Consider the following 26,203-nt stretch of genomic DNA (forward strand, 5'->3'; position numbering starts at 1 on the left):
TAGCCCACAGCGATATGGCATAGCCAGATCAGGGCCTAACATAAGGTTAACTCAAAGTATGCTATTCTGTTCTTCTGAAACAGACTACATTTTCTTCATATCATGTTTCTTTAGACCTGTCTAAAATAAATAATGGATTTATTGTGATGGTGTAGCTAATATTAAATGGATTTATTAGACATTTTTAAATGTAGATGTTCCAAAGGTCTGCATCAGTGGCTTGTAGGCTATGTGTGGAAGCCAAGAGATGCTACATCTGTTTATGTTAATTAACAGTCAATTACTGTGAGACCAGCAGTTATTTGCTTGACAATCACCAGCTGACAAAATGTCATGACCGCCACAGCCCTACATGGGACCTATTTGTTGGGATGCTTCCTCTTCCACTGTTGCAATGTAATATGTATGTAATGCTGGTAGAACAGAGCAGTAAAAATGAAATATAAAAGCATTTTCAAATGCTGCTACGGTTACTTATTATATAAACATTTGCCATGCCTTATCTGATAATCATAGTATATGTCACGGATTTAGCCGAGGCTGCTCCTCCTCCTTGCTCGGGCAGGCTTCGGCGTTCGTCGTCCCCGGAGTACTAGCTGCCACCGATCTAGGTTTCAGCAATCATCTAGATTGGTCTGCTTTGTGTACACCTTGATGTGTTTCCCTTTATAACCCCTGGGCCTGTTGCACAAAAGTAGAATTAAGACATCCGGGATAAATGACTCAGCTGAGCTCAATGAAGCCAAAACATGTGCGTCCAGGCTTAATTGGTTGCACAAAGACCAAGCCAGGATGAGCAGACACGGATTCATTAAGCCAGGTGAAACCAATCCTGGATAGGTGCGCGCTCACGGCTCACTCAAATAGACCCCGCCACAGATCACAGATTAACTGATTTACCATGGCAACTAGAGCCGCGTACTTTTCCCCGTCGGAAGCACAAATCCTCATGGAGGCATACGAGGAGGTAAAAGATATAATTAAGAAGAAAGGCAACACCGCCACAGTGATAAAGCAAAGAGAAAAAGCGTGGCAAAGTATTGCAGACCGCCTGAATGCGTAAGTAGTGCACAATTACACACTCACCGCTCCGCTGAAACATCACAATTACAATTCAAATATTTAATTCACATCTCCAAAAATGCAGTTGTACTGTAATTATGAAACGGTTAAATTTTTTAATTGAAATGCACTGCAGATATGAGTGAAATTGTGTAAAGTAACTCCATCACACTGTATAAAGCTATGATAAATTTTTTTGATATTTTTACTGAAAACAAGACAAAAATACCAAGTAATTTTTTTGCAGTGTGACTCCATTAAATGTGTGTGTGTGTGTGTGTGTGTGTAGATTAAACATGAACGGGCCAAAACGGACATGGCAGCAGGTCAAAATCAAATACAAGAACATTCTGCAGAATGGTATGGTCCCTGACTAATATTTAACAAAGCACAAGCATATATTGTACCCAGAAGGTGCCTGCTCACACATTGTCTGTACTGTTTTAGCAGTGAAAAAGAATACCCACAGACAAGGCACGGGTGGTGGGTCACCAAAGGCTGACCTTACCCCAGCAGAGAGGACATGGCCTTGGAGCTAAATAAAGGCAGGCCCGTCTTAGAGGGGATCCCTGGGGGGAAAGAGACGAGCATAGGTATCTCCCAAGATGCCACCCGCTTCATTCAAGGTATGTCCTTCCATCTCTACATGGGATACAACCACATTCATATTGAATCAATTTGGACTGTCTGACTTTGGTTTACCTATTGCCTTGCAGTGTCTGGCAGCACTGTGTTCCTGTTAGAGCCACCAGCACAAGCACCAGACGATGCTGATCCAGTGAGTACTCCATCAAAGGCATACTGTAGGCCTGGCATGTCTTGTCTACTAGCTTCAATATGAATCCGATTAAATGTGATAGGGTGAAGGCCCCAGTGCAGCAGCAACAGCACATGATGGAGACGATGATGAGGAGGAGACCATCTCTCTGGATTCCAGAAGGCATGAGGTATCATGTTAAGACTGTGAAAGTACTATTTACTCTACAATGGTGAGGAGTCCTCATCAAAATCAAAAAATCTAATTTCTTTTACAGGACCCAGATGCTATACAGTGGGAAAACCAGCCTGGCAACATAGTGCGTATTAATAAAAGGACACCACATCCTGCCAAATTCCAGCTGCGCTAATTGTATTGTGTTCACAGAGCTCACAAGCTATCAGAAAGTTGTATGGCAACCACCTCCGGCGCCAAATAGAACTGGCAGACATAGACATTCAGTACAAGAAGAAAAAGATGGAAAATCTTGCACTGGAGTCCGAAATAAAAAAGAGGACAATTAGGAAACTGGACCTTGAAATAAAAAAACTTGAGAGGGAGGTGAGATATGCCTTCAATGTACACTGTATGCTAACTGTAACACAAATGTATTAATCATTATTTTTCTTTCCTCCCCCAGCTCCAAGAAGATGACACAGCTCAAAATAAAAATTAGGTATATTCTCGTAAAGTCAAGTGAGCCATGACATATGAGCTCTTATTGTGAGCACACAGGACGGTGGCATCTTTCTAAGGTTTTTTTTATTTTCCCAGCAATCAGTACAACCAAGTCATCGTTATAAGGCATCGCCCTCTTTTGCCCACCCCCCCAGCACCAGGTGTGGCCACTAGCCTATATGAAGGCCCAAAATTGTGTGTTCCTTTCTGCTCTGACAATGGCATGCCCATTCGTGCGAGATGTGGTGGATGAAGAAGCACTTGTGCTGAGGAGAGCCTTCAGGCGAGAAAGGGTCTTCAGGGACCGGTTGGACCCACTGGCCTTCCCTGATGACCATCTATATGAAAGATACAGGTTTTTTCTGCAGATGGCATCGGGTATCTATGCAGACTACTGGGTCCCAGGATTAAGCACCGCACTGCACGGAGCCATGCACTGAGTGTGGAGCAAATGGTTTGTGTGGCCTTGCACTTTTTTGCTAGTGGAGCCTTCCTGTACTCAGTGGGGGATGCAGAACAGCTGAACAAGGCCACAATTTGCCGCACAATAAGGAGTGTGTGTCTGGCTATCAAAGCATTAGCAGATGTCTTCATCTCCTTCCCTGGCCACAGAAGACTCTGTGACATCAAAGAGGAGTTCTATAGGATTGCAGGTAAGAGGATCTACAAATTACAGGACAACTGTTAACACATAGTAGGATACTCATTACTTTGTGTGACAGGTTTCCCCCAATGTCATTGGTGCAGTGGACTGCACACACATAAGGATAAAAGCCCCCTCAGGTGCCCATGAGGCCGATTTTGTGAATAGGAAATCCTTTCACAGCATTAATGTTCAGGTGAACATAACTTTTTGATATTGTCCATTGACGAACACTCTGCATTGCCAGTGATGTGCATTGATTGGTGTAATATTCCTCATCTTATGATTTCAGATGGTCTGCAATGCTGACTGTGTGATCAGCAATGTTGTGGCAAAATGGCCTGGCTCAGTCCATGACTCCAGAATCTTTCGGGCCTCTGAAATCTATCAGTGCCTATCACAAGGTAAGCCACACAACCCCTATTTATAACCATCATGGCTGTGTCAAGAATATCACTGTGTTTATGAGGTAGTAATGATGAGATTTTGTGTTGACAGGTGAATTCTCTGGTGTGTTGCTGGGAGACAGGGGTATGGCTGCCAGCCTTTTCTCCTGACACCTTTCACAGACCCCCAGGAAGCACAGCAGGCCTACAACCATGCCCATGCCAGGACCAGGGCCAGAGTTGAAATGACCTTTGGCCTCCTGAAGGCACGCTTTCACTGCCTTCACAAATTAAGGGTCAGCCCTGTTAGGGCATGTGATATTACTGTGGCTTGTGCTGTCCTCCACAATGTGGCCTGCCTGAGGAAGGAGAGGGCCCCAGAGTGCCACCAGCCATGGACTGGGACAATCCGGCAATCTTCCCTGATGACGACAGTGGTCGGCTGCTGAGGGACCAATATGTGTTGAATTATTTTAGTTAGTATGTGTGCTTTCAATTTTGGTTAAATATGTCCTGCGGTGGCAGAGGAATTTGGGTTTTTTGGGTTCGTTTTTTTACGAATTTGGCCTCTTATGATGTTTGTGCGGTATACTGTGTGTAATACAAGGCTGCAGGGAGGCTACTGCATCCATTCATTTGTCTGTTCAGTTGATGTGTATGGATTTGTCCTGCATTTATTTTAGTGTGCAGACATGCAGGGTGTGTTATATACAGACCTTTGAATGTGTATGTATCATTTTGTATAATATGCTTGGATTCTGTGCTTTCCATCTTGTAGAGTCACTGTGACTTCAGTTTCGAAAGGAGCTGATGGTTTACCTGCTTTGTTTTGTCCTTATTCAATAAAGGAACATAATGTTACACATTGTGTTTTTATATTCATATGGAATGTGTATTTGTTTATATGACAGAGTACTAGGGCCACACTGAAGAAAAAGGATAAAGTCATACATTTATGAGGCTGGTTCTTTCTGCAGAAAAGCTACATATTGTTTTTACAGTTTTGATACTTATGACAATGTGATACTTAATATTCTGGCACATCAGCATGTCTTTGTTTATGAAACCATACTGAAGTACAATTTCACGAAATGCCCCACATCTGTCATTTTAACAACTGTCCTCCTTTAAAACAACTGGTTACAATATTATGACTTGTGTTTTTTCCCCTCTGTGGCCCTAATATTCTATCATTTTATATATAGCCTTATAGTCTATGGGAAACTGTAAATTATCTAATGATAGCAACATCATCTAAAAATCATTTTTTATCCAAAATCATTGAAATTAATGATCACAAACGTTTAAATAATGACAGTGGGTCTAGTTATATGTGATAACAATGTATAGTGAGCAGTGAAATAACTATTGGTTTCCATTTGTGGTGACTGCTGACTGACAATAGGGATGAGATTAAATAGATCCTGGAATTTAGCCTGGTCTGGAGCAGGCTAGCTCCACAGAATAAATCTCCATGGTAATTTATACCATAACATATCCTCCTGCCCCCTATCCATCTTTAGTGCAACCGGATTACGGATCAATTGAGCCAGGATCACCAAGATATCCTGGCTTAATCCCTTATCCTAGTTTTGTGCAACAGGCCCCCTGTCTGTCATTCGTTTGTTGTGTGTGATTGTTCTCCGTTTGTTTTCGGCAGGACTGTGTATTGCGATTATTGTTCCTCCCTGTTTTAGAGGTTTTGTTGTTTTGTACTTTTCATTACGTTTATTAGTAAAGTACATCTGCCAGTCTCTCGGTGTCCTGCGCTTGACTTCGTTCACCGCATACACGTTTATCCTGACAGTAATAATAATAGAACTGGGTAAAAATAATATGACTGGGAAAAGAACACGACTCACAAGATTATAAATAGCACATGAATTTTGTTTTAATTAAGAAACACTGAGGGAGGGGAAGAGTCCTTCCTTTCAACACGAAATGGTTCAGTCAGGAACAAGAGCAGTATCATCCAATGGACAATAATATTATGTGTAGTAAACTTCCATTCACTAGAAATTTGTGACGGTCTTTTTCAACATGTCTTTAATCCAAAAAATGAAACATAGACAATATTAACAATTTCAAAAAAAGGTGAAATAATATCTTCATCAATGATGAGTGCCCATATTTACTTCATACATACTCAGTACATCAACCATACCCAATTATATCTTATGATTAAGACCACACAAATAGGGCATTCAATGTATTAATAATATGTGATTGTGTGATGTATTTCTCATCTGTGTTTATGCAGTGTTTTCTCCTGTCAATTACACAATAAACACATTGTAACCTTTCCCAATGAGTAATGGTAACTCTACTCAGTGTGACATACAGAGCCTAAGATCCTCAATTTTGTCATCTCAAACCAGAGCCATACTGTATATATAGATCTATAGATACACATAGATCTATTTGGGTCTGGCACAAAGCAGTTGACAACCCCTTGTCAGGCTGATGTTACTGTCGGTTACCACAGTTCCACAGACACTCCACAGAGACTGTATAGGCCGAGGGGTCATTGTGAGAACTCCAGTCGGGGAAGACACTTGGAAGAACGGTATTAAAAATCCAACATGAAGGGAACAGGGGGATGTGGGGAGGCAATACACAATAACCCAAGAAAACTATTATGGCAAGCTTTTCTGATTGCTCTACAACAGCCGAATCAAGCCTGAAATAAACAACAGAAATGAATAAAACAAAGAAATGAAAAGAAATGAAAAGAAATTAAAATGAAGCAACTTTAAGTGAAATGATAGTGCTCATTTTAGAATATTAATCAACATAATCTTAAACTTACAAAAAGTGAAAAGTTTGTGAATCTCATGAAGTGAACTATGATGCCATATTTGTAATGTGGTCAACCAGTATGGGCGAGCATGCTCATTGGAGCTCCATAGGTCACAGCTAGCACGCACCCCACCAGGGAGGTTTCAACTGCATTCTCCCACTACTGAAGTAATTTACTCTGTCTGCTGTATATCTACTGTTAGTCTCCTCCAATTTGTCTACCCCAAGTTATGGAAGCCATATCCATGTCAAAATATTTTGGCATGCATCTGCTTGCATAGTGTGTTAGGTACAACAACTAACAAAATTATGCAGCTGCTGAGTTCCATATCAGACCTGTTAGTTCTATGAGACCTACTGAGGCTAGTTGCCACTGAACCTGAAAATGACTGAGGCAGTTCTGCGTTAATCCTCCTGAGGATTTAGATGGCGAGACGCGCACATAAAGTACACACGCATACAGTACAAAGACATACAGTACACACACAATATCATATAGGGATGAAAAGATGGTCCCGTGTGGCTCAGTTGGTAGAGCATAGCGCTTGCAACGCCAGGGTTGTGGGGTTGATTCCCACGGTGGACCAGTGTGAAAAAGTACAAAACATTTACAGTGCACTACTGTAAGTTGTAAGTCTGCTAAATCAGGGTTTCCCAAAGTCGGTCCTGGGTCGCCCTAGCACTACACAGCTGATTCAAATAATCAAAGCTGGATGATGAACCGCTCATATTAAAAAACATCAAAATACAATCTCCATGTATTCTTTAAAACACCTCCTTGCTGTCTTTTGAGATCTACTCAATCAATTAGGACTCACGAGGAGACAGAGCCACACTAAAAATACTAAAATAAACCTCAGATTTCATCTGGAGAACAACACAACCTCCCCAACCTCAGGAGAGGTGAATGAAAATAGGCACATGTGTAGCATGTATTTTACACTAATATTATTTGAAATTTAGAAATGAAGAAAATGTAACAACACATGTACTACATTAATATAAGGAGCCAGACAAATGAGTGTTAGTGCTCTGTATTTTCATGTCTGACTTAATAGCACCAAGTTTTTAAAAAACAACTTACAGACACAAAAGAGGCAACCATGCTAGGTGTGGGAAGGCAAGTGATTTTAAAATCAGATCAGAAATGATTTGGCAGAATTGAAAAGCACCATTACTTCTAATAGCGTTCTGTTTGTTTTTTAAATCCTGTCTTCCCCTGAGATGAGTCTTGATACTGCTTTGTGCCGTGACCTCTGTGACCCCTCTACCAATAGTGTAACAAGGCTGTGAGCATGCTCGCCCCTCAGGTTCCCCTACAGAAGTGAAGAAGAAAGTAGAAGGCCTAAATGTCTTCAAGTATTAACAAAACTAGGCCCTTAAAAAAGCCCTGGACACACAGTATTAGAACCCAGAATCAACTCCAGGACAAAGAAGAGCAGTTATGGTTAGTTTGCATGTTTTCCCCACAAATATATAATATATATTTATATTTATATAAATAAAAATTCAGTGCTGTAAAAACATCTCCAACTCCATAGGATCTGACCCATCGTAGAAGGCCTATAGCGTTTTACTCTCTTGTTCTCATGGCTAAAAGCTACTGCCGGGAGTATGTAAACTGTACTGGATCTCCTGTGTTAATAGTCCTTGACCTTCATTGACAATACAACACTGAGGAAGTGAAGACTTGTTAATATCATTTCATTTTTTCTCTTTTTTTTGGTTTAATGCACACAGAGCAAAATATCATTTTGTGTTGTGTATCTTTGTGTTTGGTAGGAGCAAAGCACCATGTTTGTATCAAACTGACTGTATGTGTATGCATGTGTGTAAGTCTCTGTGTGTTTGCGTGTAACTGTGAATGTGTGCGTGTGTATCTTGTCTCCATAGTCTCTGGGTGTGTGTGTGTGTGTGTGCATGTGTGTGTGGGGGGGGAGACGCTATAGGTCTATGAGGAGCAACGGCCCACGTTGATGCCATTCTCTGCAGTGGCCTGCAGCTCGATGGGTCTGGCCAGCTGCTCTCCCGGCCGGGCGTTCATTAAAGACAGGTTCCTCACACAGCCTTCGAGCCCCGAGGAGAACTTCCCTCCCGTCATCGCAGATATGTCCGGAGCTCCCCCTGTAACACACAAACACACACATGAGTACACGCACGCACACACAGTCAATCTCAGTGCATGTCCTTAGAGAAGACACAATATCACCTCTGTCAATCAGTCATTTCCCTATAGATTTGGGACACTGTACTTTCAAACTCTTAATTCTTGTCCCTTTCCAAGAAAATATTTAAGGTACTGTATTTCTCTACTCTAAGGAGACTTTGAAATATAATACTTGACATTTTCCCAATAGGTCCCTAACGGGAAGGAGACGTACCCAGGTATACATTGCCTTTGGTGTTCACCATGATACTTTTGCCTTGTGATTGTCCTCGTCGAATGGCTCCGCCGTCTATCTGAATATATCCCTGTTTACCAGTTCTGATCACACACACACACAGAAGAAAAAATTCCTTACACGTATAATCAATACACTTCATCACAAAGCACAGAGTACATTCGTTGAGAAAATAAATCACCACCAAAAATATATTTTTTAAATATTCTATTAAAAATAGATCTTCCACTGTATGTGGAATAAGAGGTGAATAATACAAGGTGTAACAGAGCATGAGAGTGGAAAGTCATGTACATTACCTCACAGCAGTGACCTTGTGCCATCTGCCATCGTTGATGGGCTCTCTGGACTGGATCTGAGACTCTCCACTGCCCAGCTGGTAGCTGTGGACAGACAGGGATCATGCAACAGCAGCATTACTACTGGGACTACACAGAGGAGAATAAGGAACTACAGTGGGGTCCGAAATTATTGACACCCTTGATAAAGATGAGCAAGAATGACTGTATAAAATAAATAATTACAATACTGAGCTATATTGTATGCTAAAAAAAATAGGGACATTTTATAATTTTATACTAATACAATTGCTCAGAGAAACAGATTTTGTTTAACAAGTAATTTTTTTTCTCTCAAAAAGGCAGGGGTCAAAATTATTGACACCCCTGTTGTTAGAGGAGGGGGTTGCAATTCCGGAGCGATCCACTAGGTGTCCTTCTCCGACAACCTTAGGCACCTCCTCACTCACAGTCTGGACTAATAATGATCCTATTGGTGTCACCTGTGTCTACCTGTTCACCTGTGTATTTATGCCCTCACTTCCCTGTGTTCCCTTGCTCAGTTTTCTCTGCTAGTTCCTCTATGCTCAGCAGTCTGATCGGAGAAGTATGTACAGGTACTCGAGAAGTGTTCTCCCTGTTTCTTTATTATTTCAGTCGTAGTTACTTTTTCGTATTTTGGCTGTCAGCTTGTTTTTGGAGACTTATTTGCTCCACCTTTCTTTTATCGTGTTAAGTCCGTTATGTTGTATCCTGGTTTTGGGACCACCAGTAAAGATCCTTGTTTCACCATCTCTGCCTACTGCCTACTGTCTATCCTGCACCGCACCTGGGTCACACCTCACACCAACCCTTACAGAAAACTGAGCCAATATGGACCCAGCAGCACAGTATCGGAGCGCATTGGCAATGCAGGGAGCTATGCTGAACCAACACGACCGCAGCATGCAGCAGATCACAGAGAACCTCCGTTGCCAATGGACACCCGACCAGCCCGGCAGCCGGCGGAGCAGAAGCCGCGGTAGCGGCGTCTCCAGTCTCACCTGCAACATCGCGGGAACCCCGCCTACCACCTCCGGAGAGGTATGACGGACGTCCAGAGGGCTGCAGGGTATTCCCTGGTATTCAGCCTACAACCCTTCTCCTTCCCGAAGGAGCAGGGCCGGGTGGCCTACATCATCACTTTGTTGACGAATCGGGCCCTTTCCTGGGCTACCGCGGAGTGGGAGAGCCAAACTCTGGCATGCTCCGACTACTACCAGTTCACCCGGGAGCTACGCAAGGTGTTCGACACCTCTCGGGTGGTGTCGGGGCACTAGGCCGGGAGGCGGCTCACGGCCTGTCGGCAGGGTGACCGTTCGGTGGCGGGCCACTCCGTGGAGTTCCGGACTCGGGCTCGAGAGGCAGGATGGGAGGAGGCCGCCCTGGTCGTCCTTTACGCTCAGGGCTATCGGAGGGGATGAAGGATGAACTCTCCTTCAGGGAGCTGCCTGAGTGACTGGATGGCCTCGTCAACCTCTCGGTGCGGGTAGACAATCGCCGTTGTGAGAGTGAGCACAAGAGAGGGATGACGCAAGGCACACCTCCGCGTCCCCCTATCAGCCTGGAGGCTTTCCGCCGATTCAGGGAGGAGACACCTCAGGAGGAGGCTCTGCAGCTGGGTGTGGCGCGCTTGTCCAGGATGGAGAGGCAGAGGCGTCTGCGCCAGGGACGTTGCCTGTAGTGCGGCCAGGCAGGTCACCACTGCGACTCATACCCGGAGAAGCCAGGAAACGGGAGGGCTCGCTAATATCGGGAGGGGTGCTAGCGAGCCGGAACCGAAACCCTAACTCCAGAGACTCCCAGACTTTTCTCACCATCAGGGTTCAGTGGGTCCGCGCTGCGTGTAGGGCGCATGTACTAGTGGATTCTGGGGCTGCGGGAAACCTGATGGACACGGGGCTAGCCCAAGGGTGGAGCGTTCCATTACTCTCCCTCTCCGAGCCAGTTCCAGTCATGGGCCTGGACGGCCGGCCATTGGGGTCGGGCTTCATCACCCGGCGCACTGTCCCCGTGCTGTCCGGGTGGCAGGGGGGCTATGGGAGGATATCCAGTATTTTATTGTGGACTCTCCGGAGTGTCCCCTCGTCCTCGGGCATCCCTGGCTGGTCGCCCACAAACCCTGGATAGACTGGTCCATGGGGCGGCTCATCCTGGAGGGAGGCTCCGCTCTTGTCCTGTTCCGGTCTCCACCGACCACTCATCAGCCCAAACCACCGTCCCAGACCACCTACCAGTCCTCACATCTTCCCCAGGTCCCGCACTCCGAACCGCCTACCGCCCTAGCAGCGGTTGAAACCGGGAGGATGGCGGCTACAGACTCCGTCACCGGCCCAGACCTGGCAGGAGTTTCCCGGGAGTATTGGGATCTGGGGGAGGTGTTTAGTAAGATGCGTGCCAAGGGTCTACCTCCTCACAGGCCATACGACTGTGCTATCGATCTCCTGCCGGTCGCCATGCCCAGACGAGGGCGATTGTTTTACTTGTCCTGGCCGGAGACAATGGCCATGAGGGAGTATATAGACGAGGCACTCGTCGAGGGTCACCTCCACCACCTCTACCTCACCCGCGGGCGCGGGCTTCTTCTTTGTGGGGAAAAAGGATGGTGGGCAGCGGCCGTGCATTGATTACCGGGCGCTCAACGGTCATTGTCCATTTGGAAGACCCATTTGCGACCAAGCTTTAACTTCCTGACTGATTTGAGATGTTGCTTCAATATATCCACATAATTTTCCTTCCTCATGATGCCATCTATTTTGTGAAGTGCACCAGTCCCTCCTGCAGCAAAGCACCCCCACAGCATGATGCTGCCACCCCCGTGCTTCACGGTTGGGATGGTGTTCTTCAGCTTTTAAGTCCCCCCTTTTTCCTCCAAACATAACGATGGTCATTATGGCCAAACAGTTCTATTTTTGTTTCATCAGACCAGAGGACATTTCTCCAAAAAGTACGATGTTTGTCCCCATGTGCAGTTACAAACCGTAGTCTGGCTTTTTTATGGCGGTTTTGGAGCAGTGGCTTCTTCCTTGCTGAGCGGCCTTTCAGGTTATGTCGATATAGGACTCGTTTTACTGTGGATATAGATACTTTTGTACCTGTTTCCTCCAGCATCTTCACAGGGTCCTTTGCTGTTGTTCTGGGATTGATTTGCACTTTTCGCACCAAAGTACGTTCATCTCTAGGAGACAGAATGCGTCTCCTTCCTGAGCGGTATGACGGCTGCGTGGTCCCATGGTGTTTATACTTGGGTACTATTGTTTGTACAGATGAACGTGGTACCTTCAGGCGTTTGGAAATTGCTCCCAAGGATGAACCAGACTTATGGAGGTCTACAAATTTTTTTCTGAGGTCTTGGCTGATTTCTTTTGCTTTTCCCATGATGTCAAGCAAAGAGGCACTGAGTTTGAAGGTTGGCCTTAAAATACATCCACAGGTACACCTCCAATTGACTCAAATGATGTCAATTAGCCTATCAGAAGCTTCTAAAGCCATGACATAATTTTCTGGAATTTTCCAAGCTGTTTAAAGGCACAGTCAACTTAGTGTATGTAAACATCTGACCCACTGGAATTGTGATACAGTGAATTATAAGTGAAATAATCTGTCTGTAAACAATTGTTGGAAAAATTACTTGTGTCATGCACAAAGTAGATGTCCTAACCGACTTGTCAAAACTATAGTTTGTTAACAAGACATTTGTGGAGTGGTTGAAAAACAAGTTTTAATGACTCGAACCTAAGTGTACGTAAACTTCAGACTTCAACTGTACGTTACCAATCAGATATACGAAGAGTAAGCATGGGCATATTCCTTAGGATACCACCATAATCAAGACGAAAAACAGTGATGACAGTGATGCCTTCTTACCTGAAGACTAAGTGTCCGTTTTGCAGACCAAGACTGATAAAGTCCTTGCCCTTGCCTTGATCTCCAAGTTCCTGGAAATAAAGTTATTTATATGACAAATTATAGGAAAGTTATGACAGTATAATGACAGACAATAAAATAGCATATACTGTATCATATACAGCAGGGGTACTCAAGTACTACTTGAGAAGGTCCGGTCAGACAAATGTCCTAGGTGGCAAAGGTCCGGATGAATATTGTAATTTTTCGGCATAGTAACAAACCCCCACCTCGCAACCCATGCGACCCCAAACTGCTCACACCCTTCTTGTTGGCAGAGAGAAAATGTTACAGTTTAAACCTAATTTCCCACAATTCTTCAAATTTTGCATGGGGCAGAGATTTTTTTTTCTATTTTAAAGCTAATTTCCTGCAATAATAATAATAAAAAATCCATGACTTATGTGAGTTTATATGATACCAGGGGTCGAAGCCCAACCAAGTAGTCGAGAACCGCGGTCCGTATTGACCCCGTTCTGGGTCCGGATCCGGACCGCGGTCCGCCAGTTGAGTATGGGGGATATACTGTACAGTATATCTAACATACAGTACCAGTCAGAAGTTTGGACACACCTACAGTGGGGAGAAAAAGTATTTAGTCAGCCACCAATTGTGCAAGTTCTCCCACTTAAAAAGATGAGAGAGGCCTGTAATTTTCATCATAGGTACACGTCAACTATGACAGACAAAATGAGAAAAAATAATCCAGAAAATCACATTGTATGATTTTTAATGAATTTATTTGCAAATTATGGTGGAAAATAAGTATTTGGTCAATAACAAAAGTTTCTCAATACTTTGTATACCCTTTGTTGGCAATGACACAGGTCAAACGTTTTCTGTAAGTCTTCACAAGGTTTTCACACACTGTTGCTGGTATTTTGGCCCATTCCTCCATGCAGATCTCCTCTAGAGCAATGATGTTTTGGGGCTGTCGCTGGGCCAAAATATTGTAGGATTTTTAATGAATTTATTTGCAAATTATGGTGGAAAATAAGTATTTGGTCACCTACAAACAAGCAAGATTTCTGGCTCTCACAGACCTGTAACTTCTTCTTTAAGAGGCTCCTCTGTCCTCCACTCGTTACCTATATTAATGGCACCTGTTTGAACTTGTTATCAGTATAAAAGACACCTGTCCACAACCTCAAACAGTCACACTCCAAACTCCACTATGGCCAAGACCAAAGAGTTGTCAAAGGACACCAGAAACAAAATTGTAGACCTGCACCAGGCTGGGAAGAATTAATCTGCAATAGGTAAGCAGCTTGGTTTGAAGAAATCAACTGTGGGAGCAATTATTAGGAAATGGAAGACATACAAGACCACTGATAATCTCCATCGATCTGGGGCTCCACGCAAGATCTCACCCCGTGGGGTCAAAATGATCACAAGAACGGTGAGCAAAAATCCCAGAACCACACAGGGGGACCTAGTGAATGACCTGCAGAGAGCTGGGACCAAAGTAACAAAGCCTACCATCAGTAACACACTACGCCGCCAGGGACTCAAATCCTGCAGTGTCAGACGTGTCCCCCTGCTTAAGCCAGTACATGTCCAGGCCCGTCTGAAGTTTGCTAGAGTGCATTTGGATGATCCAGAAGAGGATTGGGAGAATGTCATATGGTCAGATGAAACCAAAATATAACTTTTTTGGTAAAAACTCAACTCGTCGTGTTTGGAGGACAAAGAATGCTGAGTTGCATCCAAAGAACACCATACCTACTGTGAAGCATGGGGGTGGAAACATCATGCTTTGGGGCTGTTTTTCTGCAAAGGGACCAGGACGACTGATCCGTGTAAAGGAAAGAATGAATGGGGCCATGTATCGTGAGATTTTGAGTGAAAACCTCCTTCCATCAGCAAGGGCATTGAAGATGAAACGTGGCTGGGTCTTTCAGCATGACAATGATCCCAAACACACCGCCCGGGCAACGAAGGAGTGGCTTCGTAAGAAGCATTTCAAGGTCCTGGAGTGGCCTAGCCAGTCTCCAGATCTCAACCCCATAGAAAATCTTTGGAGGGAGTTGAAAGTCTGTGTTGCCCAGCGACAGCCCCAAAACATCACTGCTCTAGAGGAGATCTGCATGGAGGAATGGGCCAAAATACCAGCAACAGTGTGTGAAAACCTTGTGAAGACTTACAGAAAACGTTTGACCTGTGTCATTGCCAACAAAGGGTATATAACAAAGTATTGAGAAACTTTTGTTATTGACCAAATACTTATTTTACACCATAATTTGCAAATAAATTCATAAAAAATCCTACAATGTGATTTTCTGGATTTTTTAAAATCATTTTGTCTGTCATAGTTGACATGTACCTATGATGAAAATTACAGGCCTCTCTCATCTTTTTAAGTGGGAGAACTTGCACAATTGGTGCCTGACTAAATACTTTTTTCCCCCACTGTACATGATTCCATATGTGTTATTTCATAGTTCTGATGTCTTCACTATTATTCTACAATGTAGAATATAGTAAAAATAAAGAAAAACCCTGGAATGAGTAGGTGTGTCCAAACTTTTGACTGGTACTGTATATCTGGATCATATATTAAAACCATTATGGATTTTTTCATATACTGAGCGCACAGGTTTTGTATTAAGACTTGTGGAATTTCCTTTATTGTATAAGATACATACAAATATATTTTTTATACCTATTCAAAATTTGATCACAAACCTGAATCAAGCTCCTTTTGGTAGTACAGTACAAATGTTACATGCAACATAACAATGAGCATTGAAGCTGTCACAGCCATGGTGCATATTATACTACATACATATTATTGTTAAGGATTGATTGATTTAATTTATTTGTTAACTAAAGGTAGTAGGCTGCTCCAGCCGGAAACAACAACACATATACAGTCGTGGTCAGAAGTTTTGAGAATGACACAAGTATTGGTCAATCACAAAGTTCGCTGCTTCAGTGTTATGAGATATTTTTGTCAGATGTTACTATGGTATACTGAAGTATAATTACAAGCATTCCATAAGTGTCAAAGGCTTTTTATTGACAATTACATTAAGTTTATGCAAAGAGTCAATATTTGCAGTGTTGACCCTTCTTTTTCAAGACCTCTGCAATCCGCCCTGGCATGCTGTCAATTAACTTCTGGGCCACATCCTGACTGATGGCAGCCCATTCTTGCATAATCAATGCTTGGAGTTTGTCAGAATTTGTGGGTTTTTGTTTGTCCACCCGCCTCTTGAGGATCGACCACAAGTTCTCAATGGGATTAAGATCTGGGGAGTTTCCTGGCCATGGACCCAAAATGTCGATGTTTTGATCCCCGAGCCACTTAGTTATCACTTTTGCCTTATGGCAAGGTGCTCCATCATGCTGGAAAAGGCATTGGTCATCACCAAACTGTTCTTGGATGGTTGGGAGAAGTTGCTCTCGGAGGATGTTTTGGTACCATTCTTTGCTCATGGCTGTGTTCTTAGGCAAAATTGTGAGTGCGCCCACTCCCTTGGCTGAGAACCAACCCCACACATGAATGGTCTCAAGATGCTATACTGTTGGCATGACACAGGACTGATGGTAGCGCTCACCTTGTCTTCTCCGGACAAGCTTTTTTCCGGATGCCCCAAACAATCGGAAAGGGGATTCATCCGAGAAAATGACTTTACCCCAGTCCTCAGCAGTCCAATCCCTGTACCTTTTGGCAGAATATCAGTCTGTCCCTGATGTTTTTCCTGGAGAGAAGTGGCTTCTTTGCTGCCCTTCTTGACACCAGGCCATCCTCCAAAAGTATTCGCCTCACTGTGCATGCAGATGCACTCACACCTGCCTGCTTCCATTCCTGAGCAAGTTCTGCACTGGTGGTGCCCCGATCCCGCAGCTGAATCAACTTTAGGAGACGATCCTGGCGCTTGCTGGACTTTCGTGGGCGCCCCGACACCTTCTTCACAACAATTGAACCTCTCTCCTTGAAGTTCTTGATGATCCGATAAATGGTTGATGTAGTTGCAATCTTACTAGCAGCAATATCCTTGCCTGTGAAGCCCTTTTTGTGCAAAGCAATGATGACGGCACGTGTTTCCTTGCAGGTAACCATGGTTAACAGAGGAAGAAAAATGATTTCAAGCACCACCCTCCTTTTAAAGCTTCCAGTCTGTTATTCTAACTCAATCAGCATGACAGAGTGATCTCCTGCCTTGTCCTCGTCAACACTCTCACCTGTGTTAACGAGAGAATCACTGACATGATGGCAGCTGGTCCTTTTGTGGCAGGGCTCAAATGCAGTGGAAATGTTTTTGGGGGATTAAGTTCATTTTCATGGCAAAGAGGGACTTTGCAATTAATTGCAATTCATCTGATCACTCTTCATGACATTCTGGAGTATATGCAAATTACCATCATCAAAACTGAGGCAGCAGACTTTGTGAAAATTAGTATTTGTGTCATTCTCAAAACTTTTGACCACAACTGTAGATTCAAGTTCAAAACATGTAGTCCATAGTTATGGTGTAGATATAGTGTAAGACTGTCAAATCATCTTACAATACATCTATACATGAAGTACATATCCTGAAATATACCATATTTACCAGGTGTTTTGGTGAGGTGGATACCTTTTTACTAGCATGCATCTTGCGGAAATGACTAGCGCCATTAACTGACTCCTGGGGAAGATGGGAAGGGGCTCGGGTTAGAGAGGCAAAGCAACAACCAGGCAACATGCAGTGCAGTCAATCAAAATAGTGCTGTCAAAACCATGCCAAACCATGCCTGGACCTGGAACTGTGACGTGGCTCGCTCAGAGCCAACATGCCAAACCGGCAGCCAGTCTGTAAGTCACATCAATCTCAATGCAATGAGAAAGAAGTGAGTTGTGAGAGCCAGTTAAAAACATTACAAATAACCAAAAGGAAAAGAGCGGTTGAATGCCAGTGAACCTCTTTGAGTCTTAGAAAAGCGGGACACAAATCCAATGTATTATTATAATTATTAATGACAGTGAGGGTAAACGGAAGTGCTGATTCACAGTGCTGTATGGTAGGTTATTAGTAAATATGTGATTAGATAGTAAGGATGATAAATAGTGCTGAGTATTGCCCCGGGGGTGCACGAGTACGGTGGCCAGGTTAGGACATACCACTCCCTGCCACAGGATCAGGCCCTCTTTGGAGTTGGTGTTGACCTTGATTTCCAGCTCAATGGTCTCTGGAGTGTCAGGGCCGCTGCAACACACAACACACACACACAGACATTATAACACACATACACATGGAGAAAGAGGGAGAGAGAGAGAGCGAGAGTGGGGGGGCGACCCAGACATGGCTTTAAAACTACCTAGACCACGTCGATGTCTCAATACAATACTGACAATTGCAGAGAAGGAAACTGATACAGCTTAACAAAAGTTCCTTCCTTCTCCACTTGGGAAACTCTGTCTCACCTTCTGGGGAAGATAGTCTTGGGAAGAGAAAGGTAACCGTTGTCATAGAATTCAGCTGCATACTCAATTGGGGCATCTATAAAAACAGAGTAGAAAACACAACACTTCAGTTTCCTGTATGTTGCTATAGTGATCCTTAGTGTTAGCGCTCCCTCCGCTGGCAGCAGGTTGAATAGAACCTCCGTCCAACTGGCTCAGTTAGAAACTAACAGTAGTTCGTATACAAGAGTTAAGAAAGAGGGAAAAATATATTTTCTTATCAATATTTGTATTTATGTTTTTAAACAGCTCTACTTTTGACACATATCCCAAAACACAGTATTTTATACCAATGTTGCAGATTGAAGATTCTGTATTGACAGACAAACTGTACAAAATACCACAGTCAGACGACATTCTCCATAGTACATGTCATTCATCACAAACACTAGATCTGTAGACTCAAGCGAGACAGGCATCTCAGTGCAGTGCGGACCCAGACGATCGAGTGCTCCATGCATAGTTATCATCTTCAAAGGAGTTTCAACTCACCCAAACAGCTTTCACATCATAATACTTTCATAAAAATACTTTTAGTGGTTAGTAACTGACAACGAACATCCTTGTTCCAATGGGTAGAAGATAATGCATTTCACATTCTCAGTTTCCAACGAACGAGAGCAGAAGTGGAGAAAAAAAAGAGTTGTTTCTGTTGTTGATTTGGACAGGCAGTTTGGAAGACGGCAGTTTGGAAGATGTTGCAGTAAGTAGTTGGTTATGTCACAGACTTGACAGGACGCTTGTTTAGGAGAGGACAAAAGGGGAATTCTACATTTCTTGCATCTCTAAAACATACACAGTATCTCAAACAAGAGAGAGAAAAGGTGTCAAAGGGCCAAAACCCAATAATAGACAACCGCAAGAAGACGCAATATCCATCTGCATACTACAGTACCCTTAGCCTTTAACAACATAGAATTCCCCTCTCCCAACATTTCACAGGATAGGAACCCCAGCCACCAGTTGAGTACAGAATAGAAATGTGTAGCGTTGTTTTGGTAGTACAGTTTTGCGTAAGTAATTTGTTTCTCTGATTTGAGTGTGTGTTAGGCTTGCGGCGGGGGCCCACACGGGGGCTCTCGGGGGCCCTCAGGTCGGTCAGACGGGCCCCTGACGGTTAGTCACGGTTGTGTCAGGCAGAACTGAAGGGAGGGATACTGTACCATTCCCCCCGCTACCCTCCAAATTCCCCAGGGCCTCGGCGAAGCTGGAGACCTGGCCTGTGTGTGTGGGATATAGCCATTAGAGGGCAGGGGTAAGACACACTAGGTCATGTGGCTTTGACACCCAACACTACAGACCACTGCTGGATCCTATAGAGTAGAATAGCTTTCTGATGTTACGGTGTGGAGGTTAGAGTGTGGACAATCATCTTCATATGGGCCCATTCCTTAGAAGAGGGGTCTGGTTGAGGCCTAGCTAATGCAATGGTCCTTGGGAGAGAGATTGTTATGTCTATTGGTAACTAATATCTCTGTCAAGATTATAAGGGTATATTCTAAAGCTAACATATACACAGTGTTACTGTGAAGAGATGTGATGGTATCTCCAGAGATGTCTGTATCTCCTAATAAAGAAACAGCGCTACAAACAAAATCAGCATTCACAATTATACCATACATCAGCTTTTATGGTAACAGGGCAATTGATAGAAAACTAAAATACAATATGTGAACACATTATGAAGTGTTATAATTAGGTTACAATGATTTCTTATCCAGATACTCTATCCAGAATTGTTCCATTTGTTCTGCTTGTCTCCCTCACTCTCTATGATAATAAAGTTACATCTCATGGGACTAGAAGATATAGTGGAATAGTTATGCTGTGTATAGGAGGGTAAGAGAGCAGTACTCACTCTGCCCACAGACGGGGCCATTGAAGCCTATAGGACACACACACTGGCTGTTGACACAGCTGCCTCCGTTCTGGCACTGGTCACTGCTCTGGCAGGTATCCTTCCCCACCTCACATCGCTCACCTGGAGAGGGCACAGAGACAGGGGTCAGAGGTTACAGGGATCAAAGTGGCATTAGGGGGAGAGATACACACGGCAGTGATCTCATTTGGGAAAGATTATTTTCAGAATATGATTATTGAATGCCAATTATTAAATAAATCTACGGCACATAGCTCTAACCAAAGTAAAATCCCATAGATTGTACTTCATTTAACTATACAATGGACTCACCCTCGAAGCCGTCCTTGCAGAGACACTGGTACTCATACTCGGCGCTCGGCATGCAGCTGGCCCCGTTTAGACAGGGGTTGCGGTCACATGGACTGTTGTCCTTACACTGGACGATGGCCATGCTGTCTGTGAAGCTGTAGGACAGGTCCACCTTCTTACCGTTGATGGACACCTGGACAACAGAAAACACAGAGGGTTAGAGGTCCAATCAAGTCAAATGATCGGGGAAAATAAGACATTTTCATGTTGGTGTTTTTTACTATTGATGTTCTGTGACTGTGTGGATAGTGCTTATGAATTATAATAAAGGCCATCATGGCTCATGCTGTGTGTGTGTGTGTGTGTGTTGAGCTCACCTCTCCTATGCATCCATCGTACAGATCACTGATGTTAAGGGCCTTGGGGATGATGTCCATGTTGGGGACTCCTCCTAGGTACATGGGGGTGTGGATGTTCAGGCCCTGGGCCTTGCCTGGCGACGACCTCCTGACCTCCCGGCCACCATCAACCTTCAGAGAGCCGTCCTTGTCGAGGCGCCCGGCTTCCACGCGGTGCCACTGGCCCAGGGTGACCGGCTCAGGACTGCGCAGGACAGCTTGGCCTGGAAACAAAGGCAATAGCATGGTTTCCACTACCGCACTATGTCTGAGCGCGTCAGTGCTTGCTAACGCCTTGCTAGTTTCCTTTTCCACTGTTTTGTTGGTGCCTGAGAGGAGCTTAGTGTGAAAACTAGGCCAATGAACCAGCGGAGATACTTAATCTAGAGACAATGGATTCCCTGATTATATCGGTCAACAGAGTTACAGGTGACTCGATCTATTAGTAAAAGGGATTCTTCAGGATGTTGGCAATGACTTCCCCAGAGTCAGATTAACTCTTGGATACCATTTTTATGTCTCTGTGTCAAGTATGAAGGAAGTTAGAGGTAGTTTCGCGAGCCAATGCTAACTAGCATTTGCGTAATGACTGGAAGTCTATGGTATCTGCTAGCATGCTAGCAGATACCATAGCACAATGACTGGGCAATGACTTCCAGTCATTACTCTAATGCTAGTTAGCAATTGCGCTAGCACGAGTTAGCAACTTCCTTCAAACTACAAGCAGAGACACGAGTTCATCTGACTCTGGGGAAGTAGATAAAGTGCCTCATTGCCAAAATCCCAAAGTATCCCTTTTAGATTTAAGAATCTATGGCACAACCATAAACAGCTTTGAGCTCGAAAACGAAAAGGTAACAGTTGGAGAGGATATGTTGTGGAAAATTATCACTATACTTATTAAAAATCTAAGTTCTTCCAGAGTTTCTGTAGAATCAAGATAGACTTTATTACACAGAGTAACGGAAGCCGAGATGGTCTGCAGAGCACCTCCCCTCTACCTCTAAGCTCTCTGTTTATATAGTCAAATTCACATACATCTTAGCTTCCCTCTTGGGTTCCCCCACCACCATCTTCAGTTTCCCTCTCTCTACCGCTCTGCCTACTTCCTTAGTCTATGATAGCGGCTAAATTTGACATTTAGTAGTACAATCAATCCAGCCCTTATCATGCAAAAACACTCATCTTCAGTTTAAACTCTGTTCAACCCCGGCTCTCCCTGGCTTGACCTAAAGATTGATTGTTGGACATGACAGATCCACACTTAATCTTTCAAACATACCCAAACCCACTCCTCTCTTCCCTCCCGTCATGCTGTAATTACCCAGGATTAGTCTAGACTCTGTTTAATTCTGGTGCCGCGCTCTCTCTACTTTGTTTGAGGAGAGATGCATTAGGCAACAGTCTGGTTTCAGTCTCTGATAAGGTAGGACAGCCATGGATTAGGTAAGAGCGAGCAATTCAACCCTAGGTCAGATCCCCACTTCACACACACACCCATGCCCAGTGAAAGGAACCATTCAAGTTCTTGCAGCAGAAAATCCTGACTATATGTTCGTCACGTCTGTAATTTAACTTTGTTTATCCAATAGTTTACTAAACAATTCCCATCAGATACAGCAGGTTGAGTAGCTATCAGAGTATAACAGTAACATATAAGGGCCTCTCACCCACATCAATAAATATAATTCATAATAAAAAATCCTTATTATGTACTATACAGTATATAGTATTATATTGTATCTCTATGCTCTCACCAGTCCCCAGTTCATAGCAGAACTGCACGTGTCCGTCCACCATTTCCAGGGAGACAAAGTCCTCCGTCTTCATCTTCTTGCCCACGCTGAAGAACATCAGACCGTCCAGGTCCATCGGTTTGAACTCCATCTCGATGTGCAGGTCGTTGTGGATGTTGGTCAGAGGAGGGTACGCAATGTACGAGTCCATACCGTCAAACAGGGGAGTAGTCACCAATTCACCTAGAGGAAACAAACATCAACAAGATGTTCAAATATGATGTCTAGTAAGAAAGTGTGATAATGCCTCAATGGTTATACAGATACCGCAAACAAGGGAAGGGAGGTTCGCTGTCGTATTGCCATCAGAGGCCCGTGTGCGGCGAGCCACTGTTCTACCACCTTCCGGTGGGCAGAGGCTTGCCCACTCAAGGAGTGGACATTGCTAAGGAAAATAACCTGTTTCCCTTACCGTCCATGCACTTGTTTCCAGACTTCCCCAGGTGGCATCGGCAGTCATAGCCCAGTGTGTTCTGACGGTTGATGCAGGTGGCGTCCGGTCCACAAGCCTCTGGATGGCAGTGCAGGGAGGAGTGGTGCTGGCAGTTACTTCCAGTGAATCCTCTAGGACAGCTACACTTGTACAGACTGGTATCAGAGTCCTGACATATCCCTCCATTCTGAAACAAAACACCACAATTAATGAATGAATTGTATTTAACAGGTGGGGTCTGAGGTAGTGGTGGTCAGCTGACCTGACAGGGACTGTCAGTGCAGACAGGACAGTTGGACACGCCCGTAGAGCTGCGGTCCAGATCCTTGAAGATGACCTCATCACCTTGGATGACCAGCTTACGGATGCAGCCTGGACAGAACAAGAACAAGAACCATGAACCATAAACCATAAACCATAAACCATGAACCAATGAGAATATTCCAGAACAGTGACCAATAGCTCTATAACAATTCATAATGATTGAATTCAAATTCACTTCCGGTTGGCACTAATATCACTCCATACAGTGTCATCAAAGTGTGTTTTATTGTTGTTAAGCATAACTAGCTACAAAACAAAATAATGATGTCTAACCAATGAAGCCGGTCTTGAGGCCAGCGGTCTTGGCCAGGAGGGTGTAGTTGGGGTAACCACCCACATACAACTCCTCGTTCAGATCCAGCCCCTGGAACTTGCCCTGTGATACGAGACAGGAAACAGTGTTCATGGATTAATCTCCTGGATATGTACTTTGTATAAATTCAACAGTCTATAACTGAATATGAAAACTACCTGTGAGCTTCTGTTAGATATTTATGTCTGAATAATATTGTTCAACAGTCTCTGGATCTAAAGAATTATAGTGTAAAACTACCTGTGAGCTTCCGTTGACTGGAGCCTCTCTGTCCACTATGATGGAGCCCTGGGTCTGGTTGCGGTAGAGCTCTATGGTGTGGAACTCTCCTAGTTTGATTGGGGTGGGGTAGCGGATGGTGGCCATGCCAGAACCCACGTCAAACCTGTCGGGAGAAAATAGTTCAGGTTAGCGTTATTGCTATCATTATCATTATTATCATTGTCAGTGTCATCATGATCGTGATCACCATCATCATCAGTTAATGTTGACAGACTCTAATGTCAGTTAAAGTTACCATTCATCAATAGCTTGTTTATTCTTACACACTGAGCTCATATAGCGTGCATAGTGACCCCTAATGCTCCAGAATGACACAGCCAGGTGCTCACCTGAACTCAGGCCTGCCTCCCACCAGCCCCAAAGAGATGAAGTCTGCTCCCATGGTCCTCTTCTGTCCGTTATAGATTATCATACCTGGTGGACCAGTAGAGGTACAATTAGCATTGTTCACACACCTCCCCTCCTAGAGCCAGTCAAAGACAGAGGCACCAGGGTGAGGGCTGAGGTCACTCAGTCCAAGAAGCTGCATGCTAGCAGGTTTAGGGCCAAGCTTGGGACAGTCAAAGCCAGGTTCTAGTATGTGCTGCCCTGGGGCATCGCTCTGTCTGGTCTGGTCTAGCTCTGCCTTCACACGGGCTGCATGCCAACCACACATGCTCTGCTAAACTCTTCCCAACCAGCACTGTGGCCATCATCATCAAGGTCAAAGCCAGGGCAGTCTAAAACCATGCCTCCTAAACATAAACATATCCCTAACATCTATGGCTCTGAAAGGGAAGATGTTAGAGCAGAGAGAGATTGCTTAAATGCGGTACAATTGTTGCTTTTTTCTTCTGTTCACTCTGTACAACTTCCATGAAGTTGGTATGGAAGTTGTTATCAGAGTATGTGTGTCACCCATTGAAGCACCCCATCTCGCTGGTGGTACAGTACTATGTACTAGCTTCCGAACTGAGAAGATAAATCCTATAGCCACATACAATACTGTACAATGTCCATTATGAGGCTTATTCATTGTATAGGCTAATAAGACATTGTATTTCCTTAATTTGCCAATAATAAAGCTTGTCTGTGGAAGCAGCATTGCAGTCTTGTTGGTATAAGCTGATGCAGAGTGATGAAATGGATTGTAAAAATTGCCATCTTTCCATGCATCGGCATCGTACTATCCCGACACCATTAGGCCAATGACTGTAATGGATTGACGAGCGGGGGGCTGCCAATACAACCATCATGCCTGAATGAGGACATAGGCCATTCTCCATAGGCTTCTCCCTCAGCCACCAGCTGTACTCTACATTACCATGCATTATGGCAAGTTAAAAGGTAAACATCACTGGTGTCTTTTCTGGACTTTTAGCCCAAAAAGCAACACCTGCATCAGTCTTGAGTGTGTGATTTACAGCAGTGCGACTCACCCGCATACAGTATGAGACCTTCACACCGAATAGGTGAGAAGAGAGGGAGAGTGTGGAGGGATAGAAGAAGAGGGGGGTAAAATCATACATGGGAAAACGACAATAAATGACAAACAAGACAAAAATAAGGAAAGACAACGTACTGAAGGACACAACACATTTACATTTTAGTCATTTAGCAGACACTCTTATCCAGAGCGACTTACAGTTAGTGAGTACATACATTTAATTTAATTTTTTATACTGGCCCCCCGTGGGAATCGAACCCACAACCTTGGCGGTGCAAGCGCCATGCTCTACCAACTGAGCTACACAAGATCATAACAGATGCAGTATCATTGGATCATAAAAATGGCACCAAAACTGTACAGACAAAAACATTAGTCTAGTACATCAATGTGATTAAACCAATGTGACTGACTTCTCACCATCAGGATTGTCTGGCCTGAAGCTGATCTTGATGCTGAAGGACTTATAGGCGTTCTTGATGGTGGGCAGAGTGAGATAGGACAGGGGCTCCTGGGTGAAATAGGGCATCACTCGATCTGTAGAGATAAAGGAATTAAAGTTAGATACTGCCTATATTTAAATTTCCCCTCTGATTGAGCTGATTGTCTATGAACTAGATGACTGTCTATGAACTAGAGACAGGGAACAGGGAATCATAGAG

General features: G+C 44.0%; 1 protein-coding gene across 4 annotated transcripts in view; it reads right to left on the bottom strand.

The window, feature by feature from the left end:
* Positions 1–5,395: 5,395 nt before the first annotated feature.
* hspg2 (heparan sulfate proteoglycan 2) overlaps positions 5,396–26,203 on the bottom strand; it is a 207,518-nt gene continuing 186,710 nt past the window's right edge. For 2 of the 4 annotated variants that reach the window (XM_045207053.1, XM_041845707.2), the window contains exons 68-86: positions 25,962–26,078; positions 25,534–25,551; positions 24,445–24,529; positions 24,074–24,218; positions 23,794–23,896; positions 23,459–23,568; positions 23,176–23,383; positions 22,725–22,946; positions 20,947–21,191; positions 20,591–20,762; positions 20,258–20,380; positions 19,563–19,619; positions 18,361–18,436; positions 18,058–18,142; positions 17,510–17,584; positions 12,912–12,982; positions 9,027–9,110; positions 8,707–8,810; positions 5,396–8,449 (exon numbers count right to left, since the gene is read on the bottom strand). In XM_045207053.1, the coding sequence (XP_045062988.1) occupies positions 8,277–8,449; positions 8,707–8,810; positions 9,027–9,110; positions 12,912–12,982; positions 17,510–17,584; positions 18,058–18,142; positions 18,361–18,436; positions 19,563–19,619; positions 20,258–20,380; positions 20,591–20,762; positions 20,947–21,191; positions 22,725–22,946; positions 23,176–23,383; positions 23,459–23,568; positions 23,794–23,896; positions 24,074–24,218; positions 24,445–24,529; positions 25,534–25,551; positions 25,962–26,078 (2,273 nt within the window). In that variant the 3' untranslated portion in view covers positions 5,396–8,276. The remainder of the gene's footprint in view (positions 8,450–8,706; positions 8,811–9,026; positions 9,111–12,911; positions 12,983–17,509; positions 17,585–18,057; positions 18,143–18,360; positions 18,437–19,562; positions 19,620–20,257; positions 20,381–20,590; positions 20,763–20,946; positions 21,192–22,724; positions 22,947–23,175; positions 23,384–23,458; positions 23,569–23,793; positions 23,897–24,073; positions 24,219–24,444; positions 24,530–25,533; positions 25,552–25,961; positions 26,079–26,203) is intronic. The other 2 variants (XM_045207055.1, XM_045207054.1) reach the window with 2 other exon arrangements.

This window comes from Coregonus clupeaformis, chromosome 24 (genome assembly GCF_020615455.1).
Source record: "Coregonus clupeaformis isolate EN_2021a chromosome 24, ASM2061545v1, whole genome shotgun sequence".
NCBI classification, from domain to species: Eukaryota; Metazoa; Chordata; class Actinopteri; order Salmoniformes; family Salmonidae; genus Coregonus; species Coregonus clupeaformis.